Raw genomic sequence first — 13,678 nt, 5'->3', positions numbered from 1 at the left:
AGTACCTTTTAAACAAATAAAGGAGTTTTAATTATTTTTTCAAAGAATACAAGAATACAGCATTTACCGCGATTTAACATTTTAATTAAATAAAATATGTTTGTTCATTCCGATTTTATCTAGCATCGATAACGGACTTAGTTTTGTAATTTAATTATAAGTTTAAATTTAATTATAAGTTTAAATATAATAATTATTGTTTTTTTTTTGGGAGTCCGGGCTGTCGAATTCGTAATTAACGGTTCATTCGGAAAACTGAAAAAAGTGGAAAATTTATTCAAGTGCCTCAACGAGTTATAATCCAACTATTTACAAAGGACACGAAGTGTGGCAACTACCCGACGTAGGTAACATGATTCGCAATTTAGTCGGTTAGCACTGAAAAATATGTTTGGAATTGTCGTATTTATAGTTTTAATTCATTGAAGATTGCTTATTCTTGACAATATATATTATATTATATATTGCAAAATACACATTCGAATGAATAATTCTTGAACAAAGTTACTGAGTCGTGACCAAATAAGCTACTTACCAATGAAAGGTTATGTTTGGTTCTTTACGTTCACTATAGCTTTTACAGCCAATTATGCAACAATTCACCATGACTGACACTTTAAATACACCTCTTATAAGGATAAAGTCTAAAAATATGGGTTTGACAACTTGTTTACAACCAAGGGCGGTGGTAAACAAATAAAACCCGATACGCAAATAGAGACAGAAAAACTGATGTCGCAGGTAGGTGACGTCAAGAGTCATCAGGCGATTGACCACCCCGCGACGGCCCAAGCCGAGGCTCGCCGCTCGAGTCTCACAGAAGACGCCCTTGCGCTAGTCGCGGGAAAATCGCCCATTCAGGCCGAGCTACGCTCGCCAAAACAGCCCGAGCTGAACTGTGAAGGCCCTCAAGGCCAACAGCGAGATTCTTTACAAAAAAAAGATGACGCCTAGAAACGCATTGTGGCAGGTTCTTGAAATAATGATTGTTTAATTTTTAAATTTCTTCGCAAATACGTAACATGATAAAAAAAAGTGTATGCGTGTAATCTTTACTCCCTGAAGTAAAACTGGCGCAAATGGGCAAGATTTTAAAATCCAACTACAGATTATTTATTAATGACTATACGAATTGTAATTGAAGTAAAACTTCTTTAGGCGCGATTAGGGAGTAACTCAGATTTTTTGCTGACGAAAGTAACACTTACTATAGTCTGTGTAGTTTCCGCTATTTAAAATTACAGTCGTCAGCGCCATCTAGTGGTGCATTATTTGAACTGACATCTGTGAAGCAGAAGTTATATTTTTTAAATATTAAAAAAAGTTTTACTCCTGGGGGCTTAGTCAAGATGCCTTAACAGTAGTGTGTAATGTTCATACAAATTTTCATTTCAACTTTCTACATACATTAATTACTGTTAAGGCATCTTGACTAAGCCCAAAGAAGTAAAACGTTTTTTATTAATATTTAAATAATATAACTACAGTTGCCATGATATTCGAAAGAAATAAGTACCATTAAACCCAATATTTCTCTTATAGATAAAAATACTCAAAAAAACAACACTCCAAATGTAAATATGCATTTAATAAAAACATTAGGTTCAAGATTAATAAGAGGAATGAATTATATTTATATAATGCAATGTATTTGACTAGTTCTGACTAGATATTAGCATGCAAGTGTTAATAATTATATATCTTGGCTTTGAAAAATATTCAACAATATGTTTTAATACGTCGTTTTTTTACGGTCAACAATATTGTTTAATCTCAAACACGAAAATTCTTTATTAGAGAATTACAAGTGCCATTAACTTAGAATGTTTAGTATCTTCTTCAATGCCTGGAAAGACAAAACCCTTTCCCGCCAAATCTTCATAGGTGATTGTAAATATGTCTTGGAATCCAGCCTTTCGGGCCACAGCTTGCGACGTGGCCGCGGTGAATACAGTTGCTGTCACTTTTATGCCTAGGGCTTTGCAAATAGGCTTACTGTGTAAAAATATAATATATTATGAGAGTTTAAAATAAAAATTATACATCAATTCAAATGAAATTTCAATATTGTCGATAGCAGAGTATCATATAATGAATTTAATCAATGAAATAGAAACTTACGATTGTAAATTAAAAGTGGGGCGACGATGAACGAATAAAACGTATATTATTAAAATATAATAAGAATTCTTAATATTCGTATTTAAAAAATGTCAGGAAGAACATTAGTAACAGCAATACAATTCTGCAGTAAGTTTATAGTTTTCGAACTGTCATCATATATTTTATAGAATAATTTCCAATAAAAATGTACGTATATTGTATTTTGGCTTTGGTGGAACTAACTCTATAGGTGTATATACTCCATGTAAATTAATTACCCTTGAAAACCTGCACTTAACTAAAGGAACAAATCAAAGTAAATAATAAATGTAATTGAAATCAAATGCAAATAACAAAAGCTGATAAAAACCTAAATCATTGGAATCAAAAGCGATTTCTATCAGTCTTATCTAATTTATGTCGTTGCTTACAATCCACTTTCACAATTTTCTTCTCTGGCAGGACGTTACGTCTTATATGATATATAGGTTGTGCAAATCCGAACTCTAATTCACAGTAATAATTATGCTTATTACGATCAGCAGGATTTGGATAGTAAGCGGCATGTAAAACTTCGTCGACTTCATATAACCTGACGTCAATTGTATGTTGAAATAATGCGCCACTTAGAAGCATTCTTTCTATAACAACACATGTTTCATGGCCAATTTCATTACCAAAAATATTAAAAAATCTCAAGTAAAAAGCCTTTTTCAAAGTATTCAACAGGTCCAAAAGGCCATCATCAGTTAGCTTGTTGTTACTCATGTCTAACGCGCGAATTTTTGAATACGGCAACCCAAAGCTCAGTGCTCGAGCTCCTGTGTCTTTAATGCCGTTTCCCGCCAAATTTATTAATATTAACTGTGGGTTTTCTTTAAGATAATTTGCTAATAAACCGGCTCCATAATCACCAAATTTATTGTATCCCAAATCTAAATAAAGCAGTGTTTTGTTATTGCGCAGACCTCTCACAATATATTCCATATCGTGGGATATGAATTCATTCTTTTGTAAATGTAATTCGATAATATTAGTGTTTCTTTCCAAAAGGTATTCAATGTGATATGCTAACCATTTCGTTTCATACGAATATCGATTGGAGAGCGGTACAAGTCTGTTTAAATCAAGAACTTTAATTGTATTATTTGCACCATGATCTATTCTCAATGCTGTAACAATATGTGCTATACCGGTTAAAGTTAACGATGTTTGACCAATATCACAAAATTCAACTGTTTTATTTTTCACTAAGAAATCGGCGAAATATTGGCCGCCATTTTCCCCAAAGTCGTTTCCATTCAATCTTAGATATTTTAGTTTTAAATAATCAGCGTATTTTGACAAATTCAAAATCGACTTTTCTGTAAAATTATTATTCATTATATTTAAGTTAATTATGCTGGATCTTCCCTTGATAAGTAATTTTTTTAATAGTTTAAAGAAACCTATGTCGGTTATTTGGTTGTACGATAAATCTAGACGTGTTATTCTCTTGGGTGACTCTCGTATGTATAGTATAAGAGCCTGAATGTCGACATCCCCAAGGCGCCTCTGGTACCTGCTATATATATCATTTCCTCTAAGAACTAAATGAGCGGTACCATCTGAGTTTCTTTCAGTAAAAAGACCCAAGCGAATTTTATTAATTTCGGTACATTCTAAATATGGCGGGTCACCAGTAATTTGTTTCAATAGTTTTTCCTTTTCACAGATACATCGACGCTTTTTACGTTTTAATTGCATTTTATAATATTAATAACAAATAGTAAAAATAAATAATAAATGATACCTACTCAAAGTATTTGTGATGATGACAGCAAAGAATGTCAGATACGTCAAAGACCACATAAAAATCTATTTGTCTGTGGTATTTTGATTCTGACCCCTCCAAAGTAACTTTATGTCTATAAAAAGGTTGCCTAGAACAGATCGCTTGTCAGCAAAAAGGTTTTATTGCCTTCGTAATCATTTAAGTTATGCAATAAATAAATATATTGCCACCTCGCTTTTGCCAAAGGCTTTGCTTACGCTCATTTTCGTCTCGCCTTACTCTATACCACGCGATTACACCTACTATAGACAACATTATTAAGTAAATGTTTAATATTATTATTAATTAGGTTGCTTTATTACAGAACAATCTGGCCTGCTTCATATGAATTTAAACAGATCTGTTATTAAAAATGTTTTGAGACCTGCTAGTCTGATTATGTGATAGTTTCCATGTCCATCGAAGATGCTTCATCGATTATTACGGCACCGATAAATATTTTAATAAAATTTAGTTTTTCATTAAAATTTCACAGAAATAAATCATTTATTTATCATTTATCATTAAATTTTATCATTTTTAATTGTAATTATTTCTTCTTCAAAGGTATATTATTGGCTATTGAGGTAGATGTCGTAAATACACATACATATTCAATCTAAAGGAGGCGAAATGTCAATAGGCAGGTCTTAATATTATTGGCATTCCTCACCTCGGCGTTTAATTTAAGAATACTTGGAAGTCCTGAATATATTCCAAGTATTTGTCATTTTCGCGTCTATTATAATGGTATTTTTTTGCATCAGTGATATAATAAAAGCGAGATATTTCACTTCTATTATAAGGTAATATTTTGAGCTTAATAAAGGAATATTATTATTACCACCAATACTAAATGGTTACGTATAGCAAAATTTGGATTATAATAGCCCACATAATTGTGTTATAACTGTATAAAATTGACGGCCATAGTAAGTTCATTGAATTCGTATCTTATATATAAAAATAAATTGTTCGTTTGTCCCGCTAAAACTGGAGAAAGGCTGGACTGATTTAGCTAATTTTGATTTTGCAATATTTGTGGTTCAGGGTTTGAACGGTGGGAAACATAAATAATAAGAGAAATACTAAAAACGACATTTGAAGTTTTCAATAAAAACTGTTCCTTGCTGGGAAATATTTGGTGTCTTTTTAGAAATAAAAAATTGTCACTTGGTCGTCACAGCTGCCTTGCGATTCTGTAACTCACACAGCGGTTTTCGCATCGGCGGTCGCTCTCAAATCAGTCGTGAAGCAGTCATTTTATGATTTGGCATTCTGACAAGGTGGGAGCTTGTAGTTTATTGTTTATCAGAATGCCAAATCATAAAATGACTGCTTCACGACTGATTTGAGAGCGACCGCCGATGCAAAAACCGCTGTGTGAGTTCGAAAAGTGAGTTACTGAATCGCAAGGCTGTAGTATGAGGTCCGATCTCGTTTGTCTGTTTTAAAAATATTGTATTAAGTTTTGACCCAAATGTCACCTACGAAGTTTACCGGTTTTAATGAAAAAGAGTAATTGACCCGTACGTACCGTGCCAATAAAATCTCCTTTCCAATCCCACAGCCCCGCCATGCTGGATCCACCACCAACCCAAAAGCAGTAAGATAATCCTCCACGCCGTAATGGGCAAAGATATCCACTCCGCGTGAAACACAATCCACTGCGCCGAATAGTTTCGCCCATATTTTGTCGTCTGTCTGTGATTACATTTTTATATGTACTAATATATTAAAGATGGAAAGGACCAGAGAAGAAGGAGAAGAGGGCGCCCTAGAAAAAGGTGGATAGAAGCGTTAGCAGGAAGCGAATGGAGAAAGAAAGCCATGGATATATTTGGAAAGCTGGATAGCCTTTACTCGTGAAATTCCAATCAATGATACTGAAGGAACTTAGAATATAAGGATAAAGATTGAAAATCAATTTTATTATTATTATTATAGTATAATGTTATAATTAAAAGGAGGAAAATATTCGTGTATTAAATCTAATTTATATCTAATAATTATGGTAATTTCAGAACCACAAACATTGTTTTATTTTTTAGTGTGTAAAAAAAAAGTAAAAAAAGTTTAGCTATAGCTATGCATCTATATTAATAATCCAGTGGCGCTACAACCTTTTATATGAAAAATAGAAAGAGAGAAAAAACTTTTCTACACAACAAAAAAGATGTATAGTTAAAAGGAAAAGTGGATGGCTTCTATGATTTGTATGACATATTAATGTGTTAGATACTAGACGTAATACATTTTATAATCAAACTACTGTTACACAAGAAGAATACTTTCCGTTTCAGCCTAGGACTGGTTGATAAGACGTTGTGTGTATAAAATATTTTGTTTTTAGGAGAGTGTTTCGATCGCGGTCTCAGATGGCATTTTCTTGTATTTTATAGACAAGTAGGTACAGGTCGTTAGGGGTTCATGCCGGTTTCCTCTCGATGTGTTCCTTCACAGTAGGTGCGAGTGTTAATTGCGCAAACAGAAATATAATTTCCAATAATATAACGCCCCTATATAACGCCCCTGCTGTGGTCTGTGGCAGAATGACCAGCGCTGTGGAACTTTTTGCTCCTCAGCATAATGCTGAGCCAGGGCCAATTACAAACACAGTACACACACATTGCACACTGGAAGCGAACTGAATGGCAAAAGGGAATTTTTATTTAAGTTTTAATTTTTTATTGTTTTTGATGTTTTTTCTTTTTAAGTACTGTGATTTTGTGTGTTTATGTGTGTGTGTTTTTGATTGTAATAAATCTTATGTCTTTGTCTATGTCTATATCTTACCTGAAATGGTTCTTCTTTATCACCCTTAGAGACGACCGTCAAGACATTGACACCTATAACTGGGCTACCTGGCTTGTCTTCTACACACACGATGGACAGCTTATCTTTGATTGTATCACGCCAAAGTTTCTCTAAGTGCGCCTGCGCGGATGGATATTTTTGTATACCTACAAAATATTCAACTCTTACTTTAGATTGTACTATCAGCTGTCTTTTTTCATCACAGCGTAATCACTACTGCGTACCAACTTTTAAAAGGCCGGCAACGCACTTGCGAGCCTTCTGGATACAAAAGTGTCCATGGGTGACTGTATCACTTAACATCAGGGGAATCTCCTGCCCGTTAGCAGCAAAAACAATTGACAGAAATAGATGAAAAAGGTTTTTTACATATAATAATTAAAGATTATAAGTTTATTTGTCAGAGGTACATATTTGTATATGTCTCTCGCTAAACTATATTTAAATATATACTAATGTAAATTACCAATATATTTGCAGGGCGGTTCATCCTGCATAAAATATTTCACAAGCAACTGGACAGCTGGTTCCACCTGCTCTTCCGTCATATCCTGGACTCGAAGCTTGGTGCCTCTCGCCGTGAATCGGTGCCAGATAGTTGGATGGGGAATGGTAGAAGGGCGGTGAAATACCATCTATTATTATTATACAAATATATTAGGGACAATTCGTGAAATAATTTTTTGTTTAAATCAAGTAATTGTTAAGTTCGTTTTTAATTCTAGAAGCAGGAAGATTGAAATGTGCTTTGTAAAAATTTGAATGTAGTATTTTTTACTATGAAAGAAATGAAGAAAAAACTTTATTATACATAATAAAAAGCATGATTAGGTAAGATTGCTAATGTATGTTTAAAGTGTTCATGTGATGTTAATTTCGATTGTTTTATTTCTACTTTCTTAATTAAATTAAAAAAAATTAACAACAGAATAACAACCGCTTATAAAATGTGTAAGCTAAAACTCATAGAGATTTTTTATTTTAAGTTTTCAGTAGAATTTCACATTAGTACGTAGACAGAATAAATTTTATTTTGGGGATGTCATATATGCTAAGTATAAAAAACTTTTAGCTTACTAGTTAATCGCACAAATGTGCGTTATACTTATCAAACATTACACAGATTTATTAATTATAAGATAATCTTAAAAAATCTTACCTTGATTTGGTGTCAAATGATAACCTCTCCAAGCTGTCTATATGAAGACTGCCGGGAAATAGCAAGAAAAGCCTGAGGGTGACAACAGGCTCTGATACACTGGGTACAATAAAACATTCCGCTCACCTGTTTATAATATAACCTTATTAACGTATAAATCTTTTCATATATGTGAACAGTTCCTTCAACCTAACGAGTGGTTCAGACTGGCCCGTAGACCCCAGTGGCTAAGGTCGAATATACTTAGTCTGGCCAATGGTCATAAAGACGGTAACAATTAAAAATAAACAAAATATTACATTTGAATTTGGAATCTGTCACTTTTATATGAGTTTCCTCATTTTGGCGCCAATACATTGTACAATATTTATTTTTTATAATGGAGTGGGGTGATAAAGAGAATCGAATCGCTGTGATTGCATTACACGAAGTAGGTATGGAGCGAAGTGCAATTTTCAAAACTCCCCATACGCTCGGTATTAGTAAAATGTTAGGTAGGTATACTTTGGTTGCGCCACGTAAAGTCCATATATTTACATTATGTATATGGTTTGACACACGGCCTCCAGAGTGAGAACTCCCTTCTACCGTGTGTCAACCAACATTGTACGCCTGTATGCAGGGCGTTCACTCTACTCTCTCACTTCAGTTATACAGTGCTAGACAACTATAAGAATTCCTCTCAAATAACGTCATGGCGGCAAATATTTAGATGGTTGGATGTGTCGCTATTAGTAACTGCATCCATTATCCCTATGCTTATATTTCTTATTCTAGGTATAGGGATTTGGTTGTTTCGCCCCACCATACTTAGTGGTCGAAATAACTTCTTTAGCGCGTTTCGGGGTATAACGTCATAGATTGTAGATCGCTACACTCGCTCGCAATATTATATTCATGAAAATATTATGTATGTATACAAAAATAGTGATAAGTTTAGTTGTTAATACTCGGAACAAACGCAGGCTGTAATTTCCCCGTACTAGACTATCTAAAGTTAGTAATTCTTTTTTGCGAAAACGGCTAATCTTCTTTAATAAAATCCCAGCGGCTCTTTTATCTCTGCATTTTAATAAATTTAATAAATGTATTAAAGAAAAGCTTACACAGCTTTTTTTTAAAATATATTTTACAAAAGGCTTACTATAAAGATAACAATTATCTAGTTGATAAAAGGGCCTGGGACTAGTGCTAGACAGGCTACTTTTAATTAATTTGCGATAATTGTTTTAAAATAAGTTTTGTTTGATGATTTGCTATTTTAAAAGAGTACCGAGAGTTTTTACGCCGGCTTTTTCTCTCGGCCTATGCTCTCTGTCACAAATTTAATGACGTGGAATAAGTGATACCTGTATCTTATATTCCATAAAAAACGTATTTTATTTTATGACTTTTCCGGTCCATTAAAACCTTCCTCAGAGTTCAAGGAATAGATAAAATATACTCGAATTGATCCAGCTGTCTTTGAGTTTTACACAAACATATTTTTCGATTAATTTGGAATATTAAGCCCGGTGTATTAAGGGTATAACATTCCGACATGATCCAATCTATCCCGCTAAACGGTATTTAATTCCCGTAAATTGTTTAATACTACTTTTATCCCATGGATTCGCTTGCGTAGAATTATCTACGTGTCTTATAACAGCAAAGCAGAGTGACAACCATAATCTTTATATAACTAAAGGAAAAAAGGGCTTGGTCGTAGGTTCGATCCCCGGCTGTGCACCAATGGACTTTCTCTTTATGTGCGCATTTAACATTCGCTCGAACGGTGAAGGAAAATATAGTGAGAAAACCGACTTGTCTTAGACCCAAAAAGTCGACAGCCTGTGTCAGGCACAGGAGGCTGATCACCTAATTGCCTAGTAGATTGAAAAATGATCATGAAACAGATTCAGAAATCTGAGGCCCAGATCTAAAGAGTTTGTAGCGCCATTGATTATTATTATTATTTAAAATATCAAATTAATAGTTATTGTTGTTTTTTTTTAATTATTTTATAGTTCAAATTCAATAATAAAAAAAAATTCTTTCAGTAACGGAAGATTTTCTCATCTTTAATACATTGATTGTCTGTGTACTAAAATGAGATAAATGATAATAATTAATTGACATATACTTTTTGCAGTGAAATTTCTTTATAGACGTTTGAGAGAAATGTTGTAGCAAATCGTCACTTTTTTCGGTTACGCGCCATGTTGCATGCTTTTTGAAATCAAACTTCTTTATCGGCGTTGGAAAAAAATTTACCGTCACATTTTTCGGTTACGCGCCATCTTTTTCTTGTCCCTACCACGGTTGATCCGAAGAGATTCGAAGCCATTAATAACAAAAATATATATAACGATAACAATGATAGTAATAATTCTAATTACAATTAATGAAATTCTGTAATAATCTTACTAGTAATAAGGTAAAATGAAATAATTGTATTTGTATTCATGTCTATGATAATAAAAGCTTTATCTAATTTAACTTTATTTAATCAATTTCTGTAAAGTTGCATATAGTAGATCATTTTTCGAAAAATAAGGTCATAAAGAAGTTTCACTTCTTACGTGTGTACACGCACACATTTTTACATAAATATACGAGTCCTGGGATTCTGTAGTTAACTGCATTTCAGCATGTGTCTTCGCAGTTATATAGATAGTATTTACAATTTTCTTAACCTACATAGTAATAATTATAATTAAAAATTAATAAACAGAATATTAAACCAAATTTAAAAAGTTTGGTCCCTGTATTTAACGCTGGCAGCATTTCCTCTCTATATTGCGATACTTATTCGTTGAGCGAGGAAAGCACCAGCTGTGGTCACCAGTACTATCTACCAGCCAATTTAAATCTTAAATTAGCGCCTGTGCACTTGAACCCCACGGCCCAAGAGTCGAAAAAAACATCATGAGGAGACTGATCACCTACTTGTATATTTATATAAATAAAAATGAATCGGCACAATATGTTACTGGCTGGACCAAATGGAGTATTTTATTTATTTATTGAACTCTGAAGAAAGCTTTTTACGAAGAGAAAAACTGGGAAAATATTTAAAATTTTATAATTAATTTGGATTTTATTACGGAAAAGCGATCAGACTCGAGTCGCATAACAAAATGTTCAATGTGTTGGTCTATCTACTAAAGTAGTAGGCAAAGTAAAATTATATTAAGGCGAAACGGAGTTCGCAGGAGCTTACTAATAAAAGGATAGAATAGATTAATACTACAAAATGTGATTATTTTATTTTATCTCACACACTGTTTTATTGTGTTTTTTTATATTATTTTTATAACTCTTTAACACGTTCACTGCGCCATCATTTTTAAAGAACTTTCAGCTGGTGCTTTGGAGACCTAAAAGATCTCGTAACAAGCCTATCCTTGTGCGGTTATCCGGTGCGTTTGAGACCTAATCAGTCTCCTAAAAATACACTTTTGAAAATAATTTATATCTTCCAAAAAAACAATGACATATATTTTGAAGTTTTTGTGGGTGAAAGATAGCTAATTGCTTTATATTTTGCTAGGTTCGCACGCAGTTACGACATTTGAATAAACTACAAATACCAAAAAAAAATTAGATATCGATTGTATCTCGTACCGCAACCGAAGATAGTTCAATATGTGTAGTAAATAGTGATGGGAATAAAATAATATCTCAGTTATCGATTCTAAAAGTTTTATTAATTATGCAAAGTGTTTTTCATTAAAACATGGTAAGCACTTTGATTGCTTGCACATTACGCGCAAATGGTAACAATTCGTTTAGTTTTTTTAGAAGCGTCAGTGCTGTTTAACTGCGTGTGCTCCAACGAAAAAGGTTTATCGTTAAATATTTCATAATCAGAATCACTGTCATTATTAGTGAATGGGGGGCAAATTTGAACATTTTCCAAAACAAATATTTTACTGGACGATGCAGCAGTATAATCCGGCGTTGATTTTTTGTTAAAAACCTCACCAATAAAATAGATTTCTTACACTGTTTCTTTTAAAATCACTCATTGTTTATCAAAAATAATCAACACGCTGGTATATACGCGAGTGTTATTTCCGAAACGTGCCCGCGGGGCCTAATCCATCTCTAATTTATTTTTTAAAGTCCTTGAATTCAGCTTTAAGTAGGAAGCAAATATGTATATTTGTCCTGCTCATCCTTAAAGAACTTTACAAGTTACATCCTCCCGCAAGGAGTGAAAAAACACGATTATGTTCAACGCACAATACAAAAGTCCTGCAAGAGATCTGATAGATCTCGTAATGCAACGAACGTGTTAATGTATAATATTCTACGGTTTCGATATTTGTAAATATGTGAGGAACATGTATACTAACTTTTTTAGTATAGTAGTTTTATTCTAAGAGTACACTGTCTTCACATATAATTATTTAACTAATGTAAACAAAATATTGTAAACCTATTTTAAGAGTAAGTGTGGAGTTTCTTGCCCATTCTTCTCCACACGAAACTACCTTTTGGAAGGGGCAACTAGAATCTTCTTTGTATTTTGTTTAACGTTCAAAAGTGCCATTTTAGGTGGTCTAATTGAAATAAAAGCCCAATATATGTGGACAGGAAAATTAAACAAAGCCAAATTAAAAAAAAAATCAAAAAAATAGATTTGAAAGTTTGCTTCATGTCAGTTCCTATACTGTAATAAAATATAGTTAGTCTTTTTGTAAATATTTTAATCTACTTATTACTGTATTTGTGTGTTGCATTGTTTTTTTTTTCTATATGTATGTATTGTTTTGTATGTAAAGTAAATCGTTACCTCATTGTAGTATTGTGTAATTACTACAATGAGGTAATTACACATTATTACAACTATTTATTTTGTTAAATAAATTGCTTTTCCATTATTATGGTTTTAGTTATGAGATTCCGAAATTTACATAACACAGGATTAGCTATTTTGACATTTGTGTATTAACAAACAATATAATTTACTATAAAACTTAATATAAAAATAAACTTGTTTGTTTTCTTGTTATATATTTTGAACTGTTGCATTTGATTGATCTCCGGAATATTCTCAGATAGGGATGTTAAAGGTACACACAAAGTGCGTTGTTTCACGTGAGGTGTGAAGGGGAAATGTACCCATTGTTGACTTGTATATTAACAAAGACATTGCGCATACTGAATGCTTTCTACAATACTATCTGCATCTTTATATGTTCGCAGAGTGTGTTTATATTAAGAATATTGTGTATCTTACGTATTTAATATTATAAATTTCATTTTTCGACAGTATCGTATTGGTTTAGTACTGTATAGTGTATTTATTTTTTGTGAAATTGTCATAGATCTGATTATCTGACAATTCTAAAGAAATAACGTTTAACTAATGTATATATAAACACACATTTAAAATTTATATTTAGTTGATGCAGTCGCGTTTATTAACACACATTTATAGTTAAAACTTTCATTAGAGTCCAAAGAAATTACAATACAATTATAGAAATATTTAAACCTTTAAACACAGCCTAGAATAAGAAACTAATTCGATTAGAGACCTTGAGCTCATTTAAAATAAAGCTATAAAATTATAATTTAATATATAATATTATACATGATTAACTTTTTAAATTTGTTTTTATTTTATTTTTCAATTTTCAATTATTCTTACTATGTAGGGTATGTATTGTAGATACTGTATGTTTGTGTGTAAATAACATGTATATACAAAAAAAATATTTCCTTAGCACACGATACCTACCATTTACCCTAAGCTTCAGTACTTCGTACTTGGCAGTGTTCCATTGGCGTATATC

General features: G+C 32.5%; 2 protein-coding genes across 2 annotated transcripts; both read right to left on the bottom strand.

Annotated features, from left to right (window-relative positions):
- Positions 1-1,569: 1,569 nt before the first annotated feature.
- Positions 1,570-7,961, bottom strand: LOC125055646. Its single transcript, XM_047658122.1, has 5 exons — positions 7,893-7,961; positions 7,200-7,368; positions 6,713-6,879; positions 5,454-5,620; positions 1,570-1,995 (listed from the first exon to the last, which is right to left on the bottom strand). The coding sequence occupies exons 2-5, from the start codon at positions 7,366-7,368 to the stop codon at positions 1,794-1,796; spliced, it is 705 nt and encodes a 234-aa protein (XP_047514078.1). The 5' UTR covers positions 7,893-7,961; the 3' UTR covers positions 1,570-1,793.
- LOC125055645 (leucine-rich repeat-containing protein 34-like) lies at positions 2,417-3,906 on the bottom strand. Its single transcript, XM_047658121.1, has one exon. The coding sequence runs from the start codon at positions 3,847-3,849 to the stop codon at positions 2,488-2,490; it is 1,362 nt and encodes a 453-aa protein (XP_047514077.1). The 5' UTR covers positions 3,850-3,906; the 3' UTR covers positions 2,417-2,487.
- Positions 7,962-13,678: the final 5,717 nt, after the last annotated feature.

Source organism: Pieris napi, chromosome 13 (genome assembly GCF_905475465.1).
Source record: "Pieris napi chromosome 13, ilPieNapi1.2, whole genome shotgun sequence".
Classification (NCBI taxonomy): domain Eukaryota; kingdom Metazoa; phylum Arthropoda; class Insecta; order Lepidoptera; family Pieridae; genus Pieris; species Pieris napi.
The sequence above is the reverse complement of the archived record's forward strand: the minus strand, read 5'-3'. Positions and strand labels throughout refer to the sequence as shown.